The sequence below is a fragment of the Larus michahellis genome, chromosome 1 (genome assembly GCF_964199755.1).
Source record: "Larus michahellis chromosome 1, bLarMic1.1, whole genome shotgun sequence".
Taxonomy (NCBI): Eukaryota; Metazoa; Chordata; class Aves; order Charadriiformes; family Laridae; genus Larus; species Larus michahellis.
In genome coordinates this window covers 141,917,291-141,935,211 of record NC_133896.1, presented here as the reverse complement: position 1 = coordinate 141,935,211, position 17,921 = coordinate 141,917,291, and the positions used below count along the sequence as shown (strand labels likewise).

The 17,921-nt window shown below is 39.8% G+C and overlaps 1 protein-coding gene across 9 annotated transcripts in view; it reads right to left on the bottom strand.

Annotated features, from left to right (window-relative positions):
- The window catches only part of ARHGAP6 (Rho GTPase activating protein 6), a 344,815-nt gene that overhangs the window by 10,329 nt on the left and 316,565 nt on the right, over positions 1–17,921 (bottom strand). For all 9 annotated transcript variants that reach the window (XM_074606546.1, XM_074606615.1, XM_074606578.1 and 6 more), the window contains 5 exons: positions 15,854–15,909; positions 11,998–12,148; positions 10,701–10,849; positions 7,248–7,427; positions 2,318–2,415 (listed from right to left, as the gene is read on the bottom strand). In XM_074606546.1, coding sequence (XP_074462647.1) covers positions 2,318–2,415; positions 7,248–7,427; positions 10,701–10,849; positions 11,998–12,148; positions 15,854–15,909 — 634 coding nt within the window. The remainder of the gene's footprint in view (positions 1–2,317; positions 2,416–7,247; positions 7,428–10,700; positions 10,850–11,997; positions 12,149–15,853; positions 15,910–17,921) is intronic.

Sequence of the window (17,921 nt, the reverse complement as noted above, 5' to 3'; positions counted from 1 at the left end):
TTAGATCAGAGCCAAGAAAGCATTTGTAATGACATCAAAAGCAGAGATGTGAGGGCAATTGCAGAAGCAGGACCTTCAGAGCAATTAATATGACATTAAAGTCTTGAAGTTGATTATTCCATACCCTATGCTATGCAGCCAACTAGCTTTTCTGATGAAGATTGTCCCAAGTGTATGTAAAGTTTTCTGTTCCACAGATCCCAATTTGGATCTTGGGTACACAACCAGGAAATTTCCAAGAGTAGTAAGGATGTTTTTGGAGGCTCATTTTTATCAAATCAAGACAAACATCTCTACATCATCTGCTGCCTCACATTTCTTACAGGAAAAATAACCAACAAACATGTAGCCTCAAAATTGAGATTACATTCTGAAATAGATTAATCTCTTAAGAGCATCACACTCCTAGCAATAACACTAAGCAACATTCCCTCTAATTGCCTGGAATATTTTATCCAAGAAGTTGCGATCACAGTGAAGACATACCTCATTAACATTAAGAATAAATCACTTACATGATAGCAGAGTAGAAGAAAAATGACAGTAAGTTTTTCCTATCTCAGTGATACTTTATCTGCCCATCACTGAAAATACAATAAATTGTAGTAGTGTAGCTATATGTTCCTATTTGGTTTTGTAATCTTTTCTTACAAAACACCTTTTGTCAGACGTGACCAGCTTTGCACAAAAGATGCATTTTCTTCTGTAGGTGTGCATGCTGGCTGAAAAGTAAGGAAACTCAAGGAAAGGTCAATTGACTTAAAGGGAACAGAATCTAACAACAATCTGTTACATCACAATGATTTGTGATAAATTTATGCTCAATTGATATGCGTACCACACGTGAGATACAATTTTATGTCTACGTTATATAGACGGTGAAATCCAGCATGAAGGTTCTTATTAGCTTGAGTTAGAAATAATATGATCATTCCAAACTGAGGGCTTAAAGAAAGAAGTCTCTACAGACTTTTCTCTATGTCATGTGATTTGCAGTGTCTCTCCCAGTTGTGGTCTTGGGTCATGGCAAATGTGAAAACAAGTGTAAAAGACAGCTAAGGTACCTCTAATTATCCTGGATTTATTGTGATCTAAATATACACATGGTTACTTATCAGTCAGATGGAAACTGCCTGAAATTATTTTATGTCTGTGTCACACTAAGAAAACACAGAGAAACAATTACCACAAATATCTGTGATAATTTACAACTGCATGTTATGTGTTCATGTGGTTAAGTCAAAAACCTAATAAAATCCTTTACAAGATGATATATTCTGCACGTATTTTTGTTTTTAATTTTTATAATTACAGAAAGCTTTTTCCTCCATGTGTTACGTTATACTATTTCTTTTATACCTCTTTAAAGCCAGACACACATTACCTCCAACTATACAACTTTCAGAGGGAGAGAGAAAAAAAATCATAGCTAACTGACTGTACAGGTTCAATTTTAATTCTATTCTGAACGCACTAGGCACTTTCCACACACACAGGAAGACAAAGTCTGATCTGTCCCAGAGAGTTTAGAGTCTAGGAAACCTCTTAAAAATCACTTAAAGCAAGCTCGTCAAATTTTGTGATTTTTGCGTCTGACATATTGGGATTCACTAGAATAAAGGCAATGACTGTGTGTCCCATGAGAAAGCCAGGAATCCTGTTAATCCAACTGTACAAACTCATAGCATTAAGGCACACAGGTGTAGGCATACATACACCATACACAAAGTTGGAATATGTTACGTATCATAACTACAATAGTGACGGTGTGATTTTTTTTCTCTTCAGATCTTCCACAAGGCATACAAGTAAATAATAACCAAAGAGTCTCCATAAACCTGCTGTTGCGGCAGTTGACTTGTTTACAATGTCCTATGTGTATACAATAGGAAAAGAACAACAAACTGGTCAAACGGCTAGCCGTGACTGTGTTAAGGCACTCTAGGGTGTGTTTCAAGGATAGTGGAATACACGCCTCCTGTTACTGAAGACTACAACAAACCCAAGACATGAACCAGCAGATCACTAGAATACATCCTGTCAGATAATAGTGCACTGAATATTTTTATGTACATGTCATTCTGTTCTCTGTAGCAGAATGCAATCTTTCCTCTGAATCGGGAACTAAGATTTGTCTTTAGAAAACACTGTACAAGAGTCATAATTTCTTTGGCAGAGTCTGTGTAATGGGAGGATATTTCTACTCCACTGTAGACAGTGCAGAAGAGCTGTGGAAAACTAGAACCTCTTGAACACTTCCAGTGGGAGACAGAAATTCCCAGCAGAAACAAGGATGTTGAAAAAACAGATTACTCACGATGTCTGGGAAGCTTTCCTCCTCAACAAATAGTCCACAACATCCGGGTCAGTCTCTAATAGGCTAATAAGCACTTCATTCTGTAGGTCAGGGGAAACCTATGGAGACAACAAAAAATACATAGCTAGAGATAAATATCCTCTCACATACATTCATTTTGGTACTCTGCTTAATCTAAAAGACTAAGTACAAGTATATTTGCAGAGTGTATATAAAATAAATATTCAGAAGCTTCCATTTAAAAGAGAAATTTCATGTAACAGCAGGTGAAGTCAGGCTAAAGATCACTTTGTACAATGTCAAATGCTGATTACTGTTGAAAAACCCAGTGATACCCAGTTGGGTATTACCTCTGATAGCAACAGTGGGATTACTCATGTATTGCAATCTCAAAAACACCAGTTCAAGGTCCTCACCTTACACCACCATTCAAAGATCTGGAGACGTTTACAAATTTCCATTCCAAGTGATTGCACTTCTTTTAGAAACAATATAATTACACAGGAAGGAGAATGCTTCTTCATATATTCTGTGGCATTTGACTTATTTATGTCCTCCTCAAATGGAAATTCCATGGTAACTGTTCTATCTATGAAGGTCTTCAATTGTTTCATTTCAGTGAGAGCTGACAAAGGTCAACATTTTTCTAAATCAAGCCTTATAAACATTTAATGTTCATGTATCCACATGGTCAAATCCTGGGATTTAGAAGCATTTAAATTCCTGCTCATGCTCAATGAGAACTTGAATTCAGATTCAAGACAGAGTTCATCTGTCCATAACTCAGGTTTACAAGTGGGTCCTGTTGGATCTCCATCCACTCTGGACTTTAGGCAGTAGCAGCAACAGGCACAGCCAGAGTTTGTGTCATCTTCTTTGGAGTTTGGCCTTCTGATTTGCTAACACTCTCTAGTGCACTTTATATGGAAATGAAACTTCAAAACACTTGACAGCTTCAGCTGCTGCAGAATGTAGCAACGTCTCCTGGGCAGGTAGCAGGAATAGCACTCCAAAACCTGCCCAAATAAACTTTGGGCTTCCAACTGCATTTTACACGAGGCTTATCATCCTTAAGTGAGTTTGTCCACATCACAGTGGAACATTCAATTCAACCTCCAAAGCACTGAAACAGATGAAACCACCTGAGAAACCTGAACTAACAGCCCGGGTTCACAGATGACAGATGAAGCCGGAGGCAAGACAATCTCAGCAAGGGGTCATCAACTGTGCAATATGCTTCTGGATGCAATTTGTCAGAGCCTGAATCTCTTGACCTTCAGGTCACACTGCATGGGCCATTTGTTCTCCCTGACATTTCCTGGGAAATAGCAATAGAATTACTAACAGATTCCTCAGGGGAGCACCTCAGTTTGGGAGGTATTTAGGGAGTCAAGTTACAGAAAAGGAATATTTCTTTAAAAAAGGAAATAATTTGAAAATTTGAAAAGATATGCATCATTTAATTCAAATTGATCCAAAATCTCTATGAAAAACTTGTGTGACCACATATTCCTTTCTTAAAAATCGCATTTAGCCTCTAGCTGGAAAAATATCTTACTGATGGTCATTGATATACTAGTCTTTAAATAAATTATCTTCTCTTTATAGGAATACATTTTTGGAAACCTGGTGTGCTGTAACTTCTCCATTTAGACAGCCTTTTGATACAGTAGAATAAACTCTAGATAAAGTTTGAGGGTAAAGCAGAATCCACGTCTTTCTGTATGTAACTTACTATTCAGCTTTATATCAAGTTGATAAACTTGTAAGAATCTACTGAGAGGACTTTGTCAGGAAAATAAAACTATATTTTCCATTATTAAAACAAAAAACATATCAGTCTTTCATTCCATGAAAATGCATCTGAAAGATTTCCAACAGGAAGTTCAGTTCCAACTGAAAGCATCTGCGAAATGCAAACTTCACATTTCTATTTAGTTATAGGACTTTTATCTGAGTGAATAAGGGCATATTAATCTACGATCCTTCAACTGGATTTGTACTGATGGTCTCCTTGCTAGCTACCTACTGGAGTCTGGGTTTCCTCCCGTGCAGCACTTTACTTCAGTTTAGTTCATTAACTTGCAAGTGTAGAAATGATATGCATGTAATTATAAACTTACAGACTACATTGGTATCTCAGGAAGACGTTACAGAGCTGCAATGACTATTACTGAATTAATTTTTTAACTGGCAGTTGTGGCTGAGTAGATGAACAAGAACCTGAAATTCAGGGACAGAAGGAAAGCCAAGGCACTGCTGAAATAACAGCTGTTGAGCACGTACTGGGATGGATCAGAGAGCTCTGGGGTTGTCAGGACTCCAGTAGAGTAGGAGGTATTATGAGATTTTGGGCCTGGGTGCTACAAAAGAGTCACAGCAGAGGGACCCTTGAAGTGTCTTCTTTGTGCTGTCCCTTTCTACTGATGTGGCACAGAGAGGCATCTTGACTGTCTCCTCAGCGAGGAGGTCACAGCAGCCTCTAACAGTTAAAATAAGAAATTTCAGACACTCTGTAGTGCTTCTGTGCAGCAGGGCTGGATTTGGGCACCAGGAGATGAAAATGCATGACCAAGCTGCTCGTCTACACCCTCCATGCCCAGTCATAGCCAATGAGACAAAATGTGGTTGAGTTGCACCTCCCCACACCCAGCTGCTGGGCACAGTTCAGAGACCGGCAGAGAATAGTCCTTTGTACATTCCCATAAAACGTTTTAATGCATCCCTAAGAGTCACTGAAATTGTATAAGAATTGGATATGAAAGACTTCAAAATCAATGAAGCAAGGTCAGAATCCATCTTCTATGTGAAATCCACATCTTTGCATATTACTGATGTTAATGATAACTGCTTAACAAAAAGAGTCCCCAGTATCCTCGGTTATTCTGACAAACAGAACTTTCCTGACCCACCGGTATGTCAGAATCATTCTGATATCGTGGTGTGGGCTCCAAAACACATCCTGGTTTCCTAGGTTTTATTTCACAAATTTTGTTCCAGTTTCAATGCTGAAGCCAATCAGAGTTTTATAAACTCCCCATATACAAAAGTAACAGAAAAAAAATAAACCAAACACAAAACCACCTTAGCAGCAACATACTGCATGTTATAGCTGTAGCTGAATGCTTGAGTCCAGATGTTTTTCTTTTTGTAAGTAGCGTAAATGTCAAGCATAAATAGCAGTCCTGGTTTGGCCCCACTCTTATGGGTTTGGAAAATGAATTGCTGCTGCCTGATTTCAAATGATCAGTTTTATTACAATGACATCTACAAGTTTTTTCCTTTCAATGCATCTATTACCAAAGGAAGCGCCAGGCTAATTATCTTCAGAATACAGAGTCTCCTTGTGCTGCCAAAAAAGCCATGAAAAAGCTGAAAGTAAACCTTGGTAGAAACTTTATAATATAATATAAATAACTATGAGCAATTTGACACAATCCTACAGATCAATTATCATGTGTGCATCTAGACATTGCCCCAGAAAAGAGGCAGAACTTGCCATGCTGTTTGTCAAACTATTGCAACGCGAAGAGTGAAAGCACCCTGAGATGCTCATCTGTTAGACATTTATATAAATTTCACATCGATATATTTCAACTTTTAGGAGAGCATCTGAGACAGCTCACATGCAGCTAGCTTCTCGTTTTGAAATCTGATTCTAATCTTCCTCCACAATCTGAAAAGTTACTCTGGAAAACAAAACAATACTCTTTTTTCCACACTGTGTTTAACCTTCAGCTGAAAATGCAAGCATTGAAGGGAAAAAGGAACAAACCCGTCACAATTAAAAGAGACCATATGTAGGTTGGTCTAACCCTAAGCCCTACCCTTTCCGCACTGAAAGTCTGAATATGTGCCTGAAGTACTATGAGATGTGGCTGTGCTGTAAAATGTTCTTAAAGAGAAACATCAATAAGAAAACTTAAAGAACTGCAAGTATTCTTATTCAAGCATTATTTTAAATGTGCTAGTGCCAGCCACACTCTGGGCCAGCAGGCCTTCGCACAAGGCTGCCATTCTGTCACTTTCTTTTCCTGCTGTGGAAGGAAAAATAGCACCTAAAGTTTCCCCAAACTGTGAAAAGCATTTAAAAAAAAAAAGAAAAAGAAAAAACATTCGCTGAATGTCGCACTGGAACAAGAATAAAAATAAAGGAAAGGATGTAATGAAAGGCAATACAGTGTGAGGGAAAAGACAAGAAAACCACAAAGAAGTTCATCTGAGGCTAAGATTGATGGGCAGGGCTCGTGACTTGCTTTTCTCATGCTCTTCTCCCTGTTGAAACCTGGTAGGCACCTTCCCCTTATAGTACTATGTCCATCAGTCCCACATGCCCACAGTCCAGGCTTGTCCATCTTCTCCCACCAAAGTTGTATCCAGTATCCAGCTTCGCTGAAGCACTAAAGGACTTTTCCAGAGCGTTCTTCCTCTTGCGTTGGGAACCAGTCTCCTCAGTATAACACACAGTGCTGCTTAGTTTCAAGACACAACAAATGAAGCTATTTTTACCTTTTCAAAACCTCTGTTTTTGTTAAGACATGTATGCTTATTAAAATGAAGATGGGATAGTGCCGACCACTTGGTCTGACTGGCCTCTGCTGCCCCAGAGCAGGGCTCTCTCAGGCACAAATCATGCTAAGCTGACCCATAACTTTGCAGACAAAAAGAGACAAATTCGTGAGGGACGGCTTTATCAGTGAAGACTGAAGAAAAGAAGGCATTCAGTAACTCTGCCTTCTCTGTGTCTTCCACCACTAGGGCACCCGTCTCATTCAGTAGAAGGCTACTTTTTCTACCAATAATAATAATTGACTCTAATTTAATGCAGTTTCCACCGTTTATTTCATCCCAGTCTACTTTAAAACCAACCAGGTATTTCCTCATTTAACTTAAAAACGCATAGGAGTAACATGGGGAAACGTCCACCTACCATGAAAAGGGCTTCATAGTTTTCAATCATCTTTTGTACGACAGCTATGATGGCAGTACTCTCTTCAGCTCGAGCCGAGCTCTGAACTGAGAATTCTTTGTCTGTAGATTTCTGCTTGTGCAACAAGTTAGGGCCAAAGATGGTAGCCAGGTTAAGCGATGTCATTTTGTTCCCAGTAACCTAGAAAACGGAATATAAATGAGGTAGGGCCTCCCAGCATCTAACGTAAACAGATACACACATCTACACACAGACACCCCTCCTACACACACTGCCCAATCTGGCAGATGCTTCATCCATCAAAACCAAAACCAAGAGCTTGTCAAATAAAAAAAGGAATGATTTTTAGAAATGCTGAAACACCTCGCTTGGAGATCTCCGCAACAAGCGCTGTGGATTTTCTGGATATGTTTTCAAATGGATTGGAGGAGCAGAAGGTGGAAGCGCTGCCTGCCCTTAATTCCTTGGAAGCTCGGCAGCAGCATGCTTCTGAACTCTGGGAAACCTCCCTCCTACTTCACCCCCTCAGCATGTTACTGTCGCTTAGGACCAAATACTGAAAACTGTTAGCTTACTCAAGTAGCACTCAAGATGTGAAACAGACACAGTGAGGAAAACCACACTTTTCCATGTTTAAACAGTTTAGATAATTAAGGAGCATGCTCATTATTTTTATTAGTATTTTCCCGTCTTTTCGCTTGCTTCCTAGAACATGCCAAATGTTTCCTTGTTGGGTGGATTTTTTTTTTCTTTTCTTTTATTGTTTTATACTTTTTTCCTGCTTTCATAACTCTGTGTTCAAAGAAGGAATAGTAACCTGATTTTGGAGGAAGTAGAAGACTAGGAATAGATACTAGGCTAGACAGAAATTATCTGAAAACTATGTCATATAGCTTATTAAATCAAAATTTTCATTGTCACATTTGTGACTGGACTACTTTTTTCCCCTTCTATTCTTTTAACAGAGCAAAAAGCAGGGGTCATGTGCTTCCTCTCTGTGTCTCCACTTGGTTGCTATTCTGGGAATGCAGAAGAAGATGCCAGCAGTTTGACTATATAAGACTGTAAGCAAATTTCAGCTGTTGACCCAGTATTCCTTGCAGGCTTTTTTTAAAGAAGAAGAAAATATCAGGAGAGTTATTTTTCATTTGTTTCAGTTACACTTGAGCAAACTAATTAAAAAAAAAGGACAGGAAAAGGCACCAAAAAGAGGCAGTAAAAATAGCATTTCAAGAAATGAGTGGCACAAAACGAATCCTTTCAAAGCAATATTTTAATATTTTTTTTGTAGTGGGCTATTAACTGAATGCTCTAGTTTAACTTAAAACTGTGTACCGACTGGACCAGGTTTATTTTTATAGAGCTCGACTAGACAGCACAGAGATGATAGTAAAAAAAGCTTTTCTTTTTACCGGTGGGGGCCACCGTGCAATCTTGGAAAGAGACCTGCACTAAGGAGGTGCATAGGCAATCGTAACGAACACGCTGTCTCTTTGTTTAGAGACTCATCCCAGCGTGACTGTGAGCACAGCACGCTCCCTTATTTGCACACCACCATGCACCCAGCTGTTTTTCGGGTGACCTGCTTTTTAAACCCTGTCAGAGTACCGAGCCACCAAGGACGCAGAGGCACCTGGTGCCTCCAGTCTGCCAGGGGCAGCCTCTGGCTGTGCCTGGATCTGCATGTGCAGGCTGTTGGTACAAACAGTGAGTCTTTTCTTAAGGGCAGCCTTGGGGCATCCCTTGAGAAACGTTGTAAACATATCCACTGAAATTAACTGAATGAGTAATTTTAATAAAGTTAGTCATCCGTCTTCATCTTCATGAGAGAAGGGCTTTTGAAAGAATTGCGAAGAGGGCTTGTGTGCCAAAGCTTGGCTGTTCTCCCTTCCAGTGATAGCAAACAGTGTGATAAAATACTTTCTCTTGCCCTGTATGCCTTTATTCACTTAATTATTAATGATTAGCTGAAATAACTGTGAGCAGAATACTGTATTATCTATAAAAGGTATCCAATTGCACATAATATTCCTGATGCTTATAATGCTGCCAAGATAGCTTACGTAAATTTGCCTTGCCAAAATACCTGTAGCAGAGCTGATGTACTGTTAAGGGGAATGAAAATGCCTTTAATACAACTGTTGTGCCAAACCAACTCTCTTAAGCAGCATCAGCCTGTAGCCCTGCAATAAGATCCTCTTGGGTACAGTCCTGAACCAACAGAGAACTCTTCGCAGGACCAGGGGGACCACGACCCCTGGCTGGCTTATACATGCAATGTTTTTAAGCACAGTAAAATTGTTACGGGCTGCCCTTTTTTAATGCTTTCCGTCATAGCAGTGTAGCTTTTTATCAGCTCCTTGCTGAGGTCAAAAATAATAGCATTTAAAGTGGATTTAAAAGTAAAACACACCTTGAAGTCACATACACCACACTGGAAGTTAGGACTTGAGGCAGAAATTCGGCAAAACTCAAAGTGCCAATTGTTAAAACCAGCCAACTGCAAAAGGTATCCAAATTTGACAGAAATCAGCAGGGTTTTCCTTCTGGAAGACAAAATTCTCTAAGAGTTTCAGAAGAGGAACATCAGAAGCAGTCTCTGCTGCAGTTTGGAGGACAGAGAAGTCCTTCCCACAGATGAACTGGTACAACTTTGTCAAGCAGTGACAGACTGTATCCGTCTCATTCAAGGTTAACAGAGTTGCATAAATTCAGGCATTTTCCTGGTAGGAAATGGGAAGCCTGGATTGTCAGATGTTCTCTAGTGTGAACGGCTCAGCTGCACATGCGTCGATGCCCAGCTAAGCTACAACGCTGTGGGCGTTCTTGTCTCTGTGGGACGGGTGCGCTCCAGCCTCTCACTGTATTTGGTCCAGAATGCAAGAGAAAGAGGCCAGAAGGAAAACAGGCAAAAAACCCGACCCTGACTCCAACCAGTGATTGCACTAATGGTTGCACTCCAACAATTTTAGGTGTAATTTCTGCCCTTTATTTTTTATTCTTCACTACCCAGTGCATAAAGGAAGCTAAGGGAACCAAGAAGTGAACTACTGTCCCCAAAGGTCATACAGGAAAGCAACAGCAGAGAATGAAAAGAAAATGAAAAAGCATACTCTTGAATGCCTGACACTTTCCTACGTGAGCCTTTTTTCCATAGAATATAACAGCATAAAACAAGGGGGGAAAAAGGATGGGTAACATGACACATTCTTAACAACAAGGTCGATTACGCTGTGAATCTCCCAAAGGAAGTGGTAGATTCTTTACTGATTAAGTCATATAAAAATTAAACCCTCACACCCCTAAGAACATAGTAAACAACTAAATGGCAAACGCGCAGGCAAGAATATGAAATCTCTCCCATCTTTCAGGGGTATGCCACCATTGTGTTTGTTTCACAGCTTTAAAGATCTCTTTTCAGACCATGAAAGGACACAAGTGACCAGGACTTACCTCTTGGCCGTCTTTGTCTGTGGTGTCTTCTGCGTGGCCAGCCACTGTGGAGAGGAACTGCAGCAGCCGGTGCAGGGTATCGCAGTTACAGGGAGGTAGAAGATAAATGAGAAGCTGTAAGGTGCTTAGCTGTTCATCTGGCTCTAATACTAAGAGGGGAAAAAATACATTCTAAGAAAATCACTCCAACTAACCTAAAAGCAGAACAAATACACTGTTCCCAGCCCAAGGGAAGGCGTAAGAATAGCTTTGTTTAAGGATCATTTTCTTTATAATGTCAGAAGAAAAAGAAAAAACTGTAAGGAAATATCAAAAGTGTAACGAATACTGTTATGGGATTTTTCCCTTGGCTGGTCAACTTTTTGCTCACAGGTTCACAGGAACTTTTCTCAGCCTGTAAGAGAGCAGAATCCATGTTGCACTCTCCATTACTGTCACTGGACACAAAAATTCTGCTTTATTTTCCACTTATTCCATTCATTTATGTATAGCTGCTGGTATACACAGGGCACCGCTGGGAACCATTCCAATCAAGTTAATCCCTTTGCCATTTTAAAGGGTTTTTCTTAAAATTTCACATCTTGCAGAGCTACTGGGAGACTGGAAAAACAACCGGGGATGTAAAGGACGTTCTGCAATCACCATCGCTTTAATCATCTAAAATGCAATGGTAGCCAGTGACAAAGATGGGACGGAGGCAGGATCTGAGCCGTGAGGGCTAGAAAGAACCTAAAGAACACAGACCAGGCAGCGGCTTAAGCTTGAAGGGTCCAACTTCACTTTTTCCCAGATCTGTGAGAGTCTGCACCCCGGTCTCAGCATAAGGCAACACATTTGGGAGTATTTAATACGACAGCTTTGAGGTCCATTAATTATGATGAAAGTTTGAAGCTAGGTTTTTGGAGCCAGACTGGCATTTTTGGTCAGTGAATAGCTCTAAAATTTGAAAGCGTTAACACTGCTAAGATACCAGGATTCAAATGGGGGCCTGTCATCTGCTACTGCTGAACAAATGACAGGGTCAGGATTTAATAGGTAATATGAATCACATCCCATACATGAATGCAAAAAATAGGCATAATAAGTGCAATCTCCGTTGTTTCTACTTTTCTGGGCTATACTTAGACAGTATTAAAACCAAGGAAAGACCTCAGCAAATTTATACTATACAAACATTTGGAGCAAATCAAGGCCAGAGTGTTAAATGCACAGAAAAAAGAATACAGTTAGTAGCGATTACAGAATTCAAACAGGTATGCTTTTGAAAACCAGTAAATCAAAATGCTGCAGAGCTCACAGAGAGTGTTGATGAAAGGTGTATAAAGTTCTCTGGTGAGAAGCGGGTCAGGCATGTCACGCAGAAATTCCTTTAATAAAGCAGCAACATCATGAATGCTGTGCTCTTCGTCTAATACAACATCGATGCCCCGGTCAAACTCTTCACGTAACTGAGAAAGATCATGACACAAAACCACAGTCACTTATCGTTGTCCAGATTAGTACATCCCAACACAGAAGATCGTTTAAGATGTAGATTCACTCATTTTCACTTCCCAGATTGCACACGACTAGTTTTTGGTAAGGTCAAAGATATAATTCGTGTCGAATTGCTGCTTATTCCATGATACATAACTTAAGGTTTGTACCAGACTGTAATAAAATACAATTCTTTCTTTCCAGCTAATATATGGCACTCTTTTATGAAAATTGTGCCCAAGTAAACATAACTTTTGCAGAAATTTAAGATTAATATCAAAGGCAGAAACCAGGGAGAATAAGGAAAACTGCAAGAAAGGCTTTCTTATAGCACCTTACTGCATTATCCCTAGATTTTAGGACCAGAAAGACTAAAATTGCATTTCATAACATCTATGGTTTTGTACAAAAACATTAATAATAATACCAAGACAATGCTAAAATCCACAAAACTCACATTTCTCTTGTGATTTAAGACTGTATTTAAGCATAAGCAGTTAAGTCACCAGGTTTACTAAGGCTTCATGGCGTTTGTCCATACATATCTTGCTCTGCTTTCCTAATTTAGTTATATTCACTAAGCGATCATCATTAGAGAATTAACAAACAGCAAGTTAAAACCATTATGAGGTATCGCTGGTTTTTTCCAGCTATGGTCCTCAGACAAATTCTGTATAACTCAAAGGCATCACACTTCCCAGAGCAGAAGAAATCCCTCTCCCACATCCAAATATGCCTTACAAAAAAATAAAAGCCTGCCTTTCTGGAGAGATTTCCCAGCACCAAGAGCAGAATATTTCCTTTAATCACCCTTAATTCTCTTTTCATTTTGAAAATAGTGGAGGTGTTTTAAAACTATTTCCTAGGAAAATTTCAGATCTTTGCAAATATTATGAGGTATCACGATCTCACATGATCTTCTCAGAGAGTAAGCCTATCTAAATCTTACTAAACAAGAGGAAATTTGAGGTATCAGCTTTCTTTACCAGGATTATCAGACACATCAAAAAGAAGAAAGAAGATAAGTCACAAGGAAACTACGTGTCTGTGATAATCTGTGGCAAATCTTGATCACAGGCAACTCTATCTTGAGTGTGTATAGTGTGGAGGAATGTAGGAAATCCCATATTTTCAGCTGAAATTGTGCTTTCATAACAGGTGTGAAAGGTATTCTATAAAAACTACAGTCTCCTTTCTAATTTATTAAGACTACATTTAATATTATTAATATCAGTCTTCATTAATAATGAATAATTATGCTATGAAGACCAGAATTTGTTCTTTATCTAGTATTATGCTCCGCCCCACTGATTTGTGGTCAAAGATTTTTCGGTGCCAACTTGGGGATTTCGTTCCCAGCTCAATTCAGACCAGTGGCAAATGGGGAACATCCCTACGGAGCACCATAAATTACCTTTATCCAGAAGATTGCTTCTGCCCTTACCGCGCAAAAGCAAGTGAGGAAACAGATTAGCACTGCATCAGGAATCTGGACTTCCCAAATAGCTGTCTAAATCATAGACTGCTGCTACAGTCTTGAATATGGCACTTCTGATCTGATATCCTGTAAGGCCTACAGAGATGTCTGAATTAGCACAGTATCAGATAATCATTGATGAAATGTGGCCAAATTTCAGGCCCAGGTATCACAGCTGTTAAAACTGTATATTTCTAAGTTTAAACTTTAGGTCTCAGACTTCATTCACAGGGAATACTCTTCCAACTTTTGGAAAGTACACCTGATGAACTAGAGCATCCACCAGAGCTTAAGACGTGAGAGCTGAGGATCGTCCCTGCTGGGAGAGGGGACGGGAGAGCAGAGCTCCAGCCATGCCACTCTTCAACCTCAGGGTCTAGCAGTTGCTTCACCCGCAGAGCTGCCTCCAAGTCAGCAGGCCCAGCCCAGTGGGATGCCCACCCTGAGCTTGGCAACGATGCTCTGCTCAAGCATCTGTATAGCTTCCGGGCACAAGCTGGTACCTGCCACCCCAATGTACCAGACCTACCACCTTGAGTCAACACTAGCTCAGGAAGCTTTGTCCTACAACCCACTTGATGTGAAGGAGGTGGTTTGTAATAGATGCACTTGTTCTAGATTTTTCTCTTCCTGCTCACCAACCAAAAACCCCACTGGCACATGCATTTACTTGCTTATGTATTTATTGCAACAAACTACAGTTGAAATAGGACATTTTCTAAGAGAGGGAAGAAGGGAAACAAAACTATGCCTACTTTCTACACAAGAAAAACTAATGAACAGCTGCAAAAGCACACCAAAATTTAAGTACTGAGTTTGGCTTTCCATGGTTCAGAAAATGAGTGGAATTTTAATTGAATCCAGACTTTCCCATGCGTTCATGTTGACAGTATTTATTATTGTAACTGCAAGGGCCAAGCTGATGCTTCCACGTTGTTCAGTGAAATATATTAGCTCACCTAATTCAATAAATTAGTCCATGTAATAGAATACACAAATACCCCAATCTCTTTAGTTCCTCAGCTTTTGAAAACACAGTAAAAGAAAAACTGGTGAAAGTCATTGAAGGTTGAAGTAAGGCTTAGTTTACAAGTAAATGATACAAGCCCTCTGCTTTTGACCCAGAGGCACAATGCAATTGTATTCACCCCTGAATAAGTGTTTGTTTTGACACTGAAGCTTGTAATGCAAATGACAGGCAACTTACTTTTCAATACTTTACCTAGTCTAACAACTGCCTCTGCAGACCATGAATGTTTTCAGCTTTGTGTTACACCAGCCACTCAGCAATAGAAACTGCTAGAGAATAAACTACAAATCTGTAGGCTACACTGTCCTACTAGTCAGAATCGAGCCAGTTTAGGTATTCAAAGTAACCATTATGTTGTGTAGCTTTGCAACACAGAACTATCACTTCTGGGATCAGATGCAGTCAAGCTTTCTTACGCTTTTTTCTGTTTGTCTTTTTGGTCTTATACTTCCTGGCAGGGGTATTTTCCTGTAACTTTTTATCCTCTCCCCAGGCATCATACGACCATTTAAGCACTATTCTCTACCGTTCTAATTCAACATGTATTCCCGACTTTTGGGAATAACAATGAAATATGTAGGCGGAGGAAACACCCACTTCTGACTTGTCTCTGGAACCTAACTGTACACAATCTTTGCTTTTTCAACATTTGGCTGAGACAGGACTTGGATGGGTCTGCTCTGACCTTCAAGTTTAACAGGGGTAAAAAAAAAAGGTGATATTTGGGAGCAGCGATTTGAGGGTCAAAGAGATTGTTCTGTACTTGCATATTTTCTCATACTGTAAGTTTTCCAAAAAAGATTTACAGTTTGGGTTTACTTTGGGAGCTTCAGCTGTTTCTGAGGTGAAACTAGCAGCCAAGATTTTTTTTTCCCAACAGCGTAACCTTTGGAAAATTTCATCACGGTTTGGATCTCCAACCCTGTGCTACTTCTGCAGAGCAAAACATGCAAAGACTGTTAACCTTCTGAGAACCTGACAAGGATTTCACCAAATATCAAAGATAACTGGAAATGGCCTGTTATGAGCCATCAAAAACACAATAAAGTCACTGACACAGAAAACCTGATTTTCACCAGGTGAAGGATGGGGAGGAAATTGTCTAACAGAAAGGAACAGGGGTGTTTGTATCATAGATGTGGAGGGAAAAACATATTCTTATCCACTCACCTGTCTTACTCTCTTTTTTGAGCTTCCAACTCTGAATATTCCTACTGTCTGGAGACCTGCAAGTACAGCATGTCAGACAACTGTTTTATTGTTTAATTTTCTGCTGAGAATTCCATTAATCCAAAGCAATCTGGGCTATGTGTGTACTTAAAAGAGGAAAAAAAAACAACCAATGGATTTCTCTACAAACTTATACTTACCACACTGAGGCAAAACTCAACTCTCTTGGATTAAGAAGCCACCCGGCGTAGTTCTCGAGAACCTCACATCACCTAACCCACAAAACGGCATCTTTGTGACATTTCCTATGATGCCATTTTGGTAGTGCTACTACTACTTTGTGAGGGGCAGAGGTATGCAGAGTGTGAGGCATTGCTCAGCGTTCAGAGGTGGCACTTCCAGGACCAACACCAAAGGAAATAGGCAATAAAATACCTAAATACTTGGGCACTGAGCTGGGTCTTTGGATACAGGAAGCAGTTGATGCTTGGGGTTACCCACTGGCTCTAAAGCTCCTGTCAAGACAAAGCTGAGAGTTTCCTTCAAAGGGACATAAGTAGGGCACTCAGGCAGATTACAGGGGGGAAGAACTCTACCCGGGAGTTGCGTGCAGTTTATAGGGTAGGAACAGCTATTATATAGAGGGAAAGCTGTAAAGAAACACTGCTGTAATTCAGGCAAAGTGCAGAAGGTGCGCCTCTGTCATTTAGAATTGAAGTGATTGGGAATGGGTGTTACCTGCTATTCCATAAGAAATCTGTTCAAACCTTTTTCTAGCCCTGTAGATACTACCAGAACATCAAACAAACGATAATGTGGTTTTGAATAGACATACTTTGCTGAGTAAGAGAAACTGAAAAATTTGAGAGTAAACGTCACCTTAGAGGTGACATGGCCTTTAGCAATGAGAATGTGACTGAAAATCTTAGAGACTTAAGCAGCTGTGTACACAGTATCATTTTACACAGACATACTTTTTGCAAAAAGGATTAATTATCTATAAGCTTTGAAAAGTCTAACAAAGGCTACTCTGCAACGTGCATTTTTTTCTACTGACATACAGGAGATGTAAAAGAACCGTAAAAAACAAATGCCTGTGACAGCCATGAAGCTACACTTGCTTACTAGAGATGTGTACCTTCACAGTGGTGTTTGGAGTTGCAGATTTTCATCAGAGAAATTCAGACAGCATTCTGCCTTTTAGTTTTTAGTCTAAACTTGACATTTCTCTTCAAATATTCTTCTGTCTTTGGATAACAGAAAATTAAATTGATGGAATAACATTTAGCAAACCCAGGAACATTGGCAGGGAATCATCTGAGATGGAAATACTCATATTGGGCAAAAGCTGGAAGGTGGTTACCAGTCTCCACGCAAACATACAGTATTTGTTTTACGCTGAAAGTCTGCAGGAAGTCAAGCCTTTACCACTCTGGCACATGATCCTAGGGAATACACAGAAGGTGAACAAGGCCAGGAGTTTTTATAGCTAAAAACATAACCATTTTTTGTCATATAATGTGCAAAATGATCATTTAAAGCATTCATGAGAAACCCCTAGGTGATTTGCTGCTCAAAAACTGGCCTAAAGAATTTATTCATACAGGCAAATATTTTCAGAATCAGAAACTTGGGCCATCATAAACCCTGGAATGATGTTGCTACAAGACTGTTGCTAGACAAGAAAGTCCTCTATTATCCCTAAAGTCAATGAGCAAACAGTAGTGTCCATCCTTTGCAATCTTTAAATTTCTCAAAGTCAACCAATCCCAATGACTGTTTTGTGAATGGTAGATTAAATTGAAAACTGAAGAACATCAATATCTGCCCCAAATTATCTCAGATTACTGTGTTGTGGGGTATTATTGGTGATGGAGGATGTGGAGAAGGCAGAGTTACTGAATGCCTTCTTTGCTTCGGTCTTTACTGCTCGGCCCAGCCCTCAGGAGTCCCAGGCATTAGGGGAAAGTAACAGGGAAAGAGGAAGACTTCCCCTGGGTTGAGGAGGATCGAGTGAGGGATCAATTAGATCAATTAGATATTCACAAGTCCATGGGCCCCAATGGGA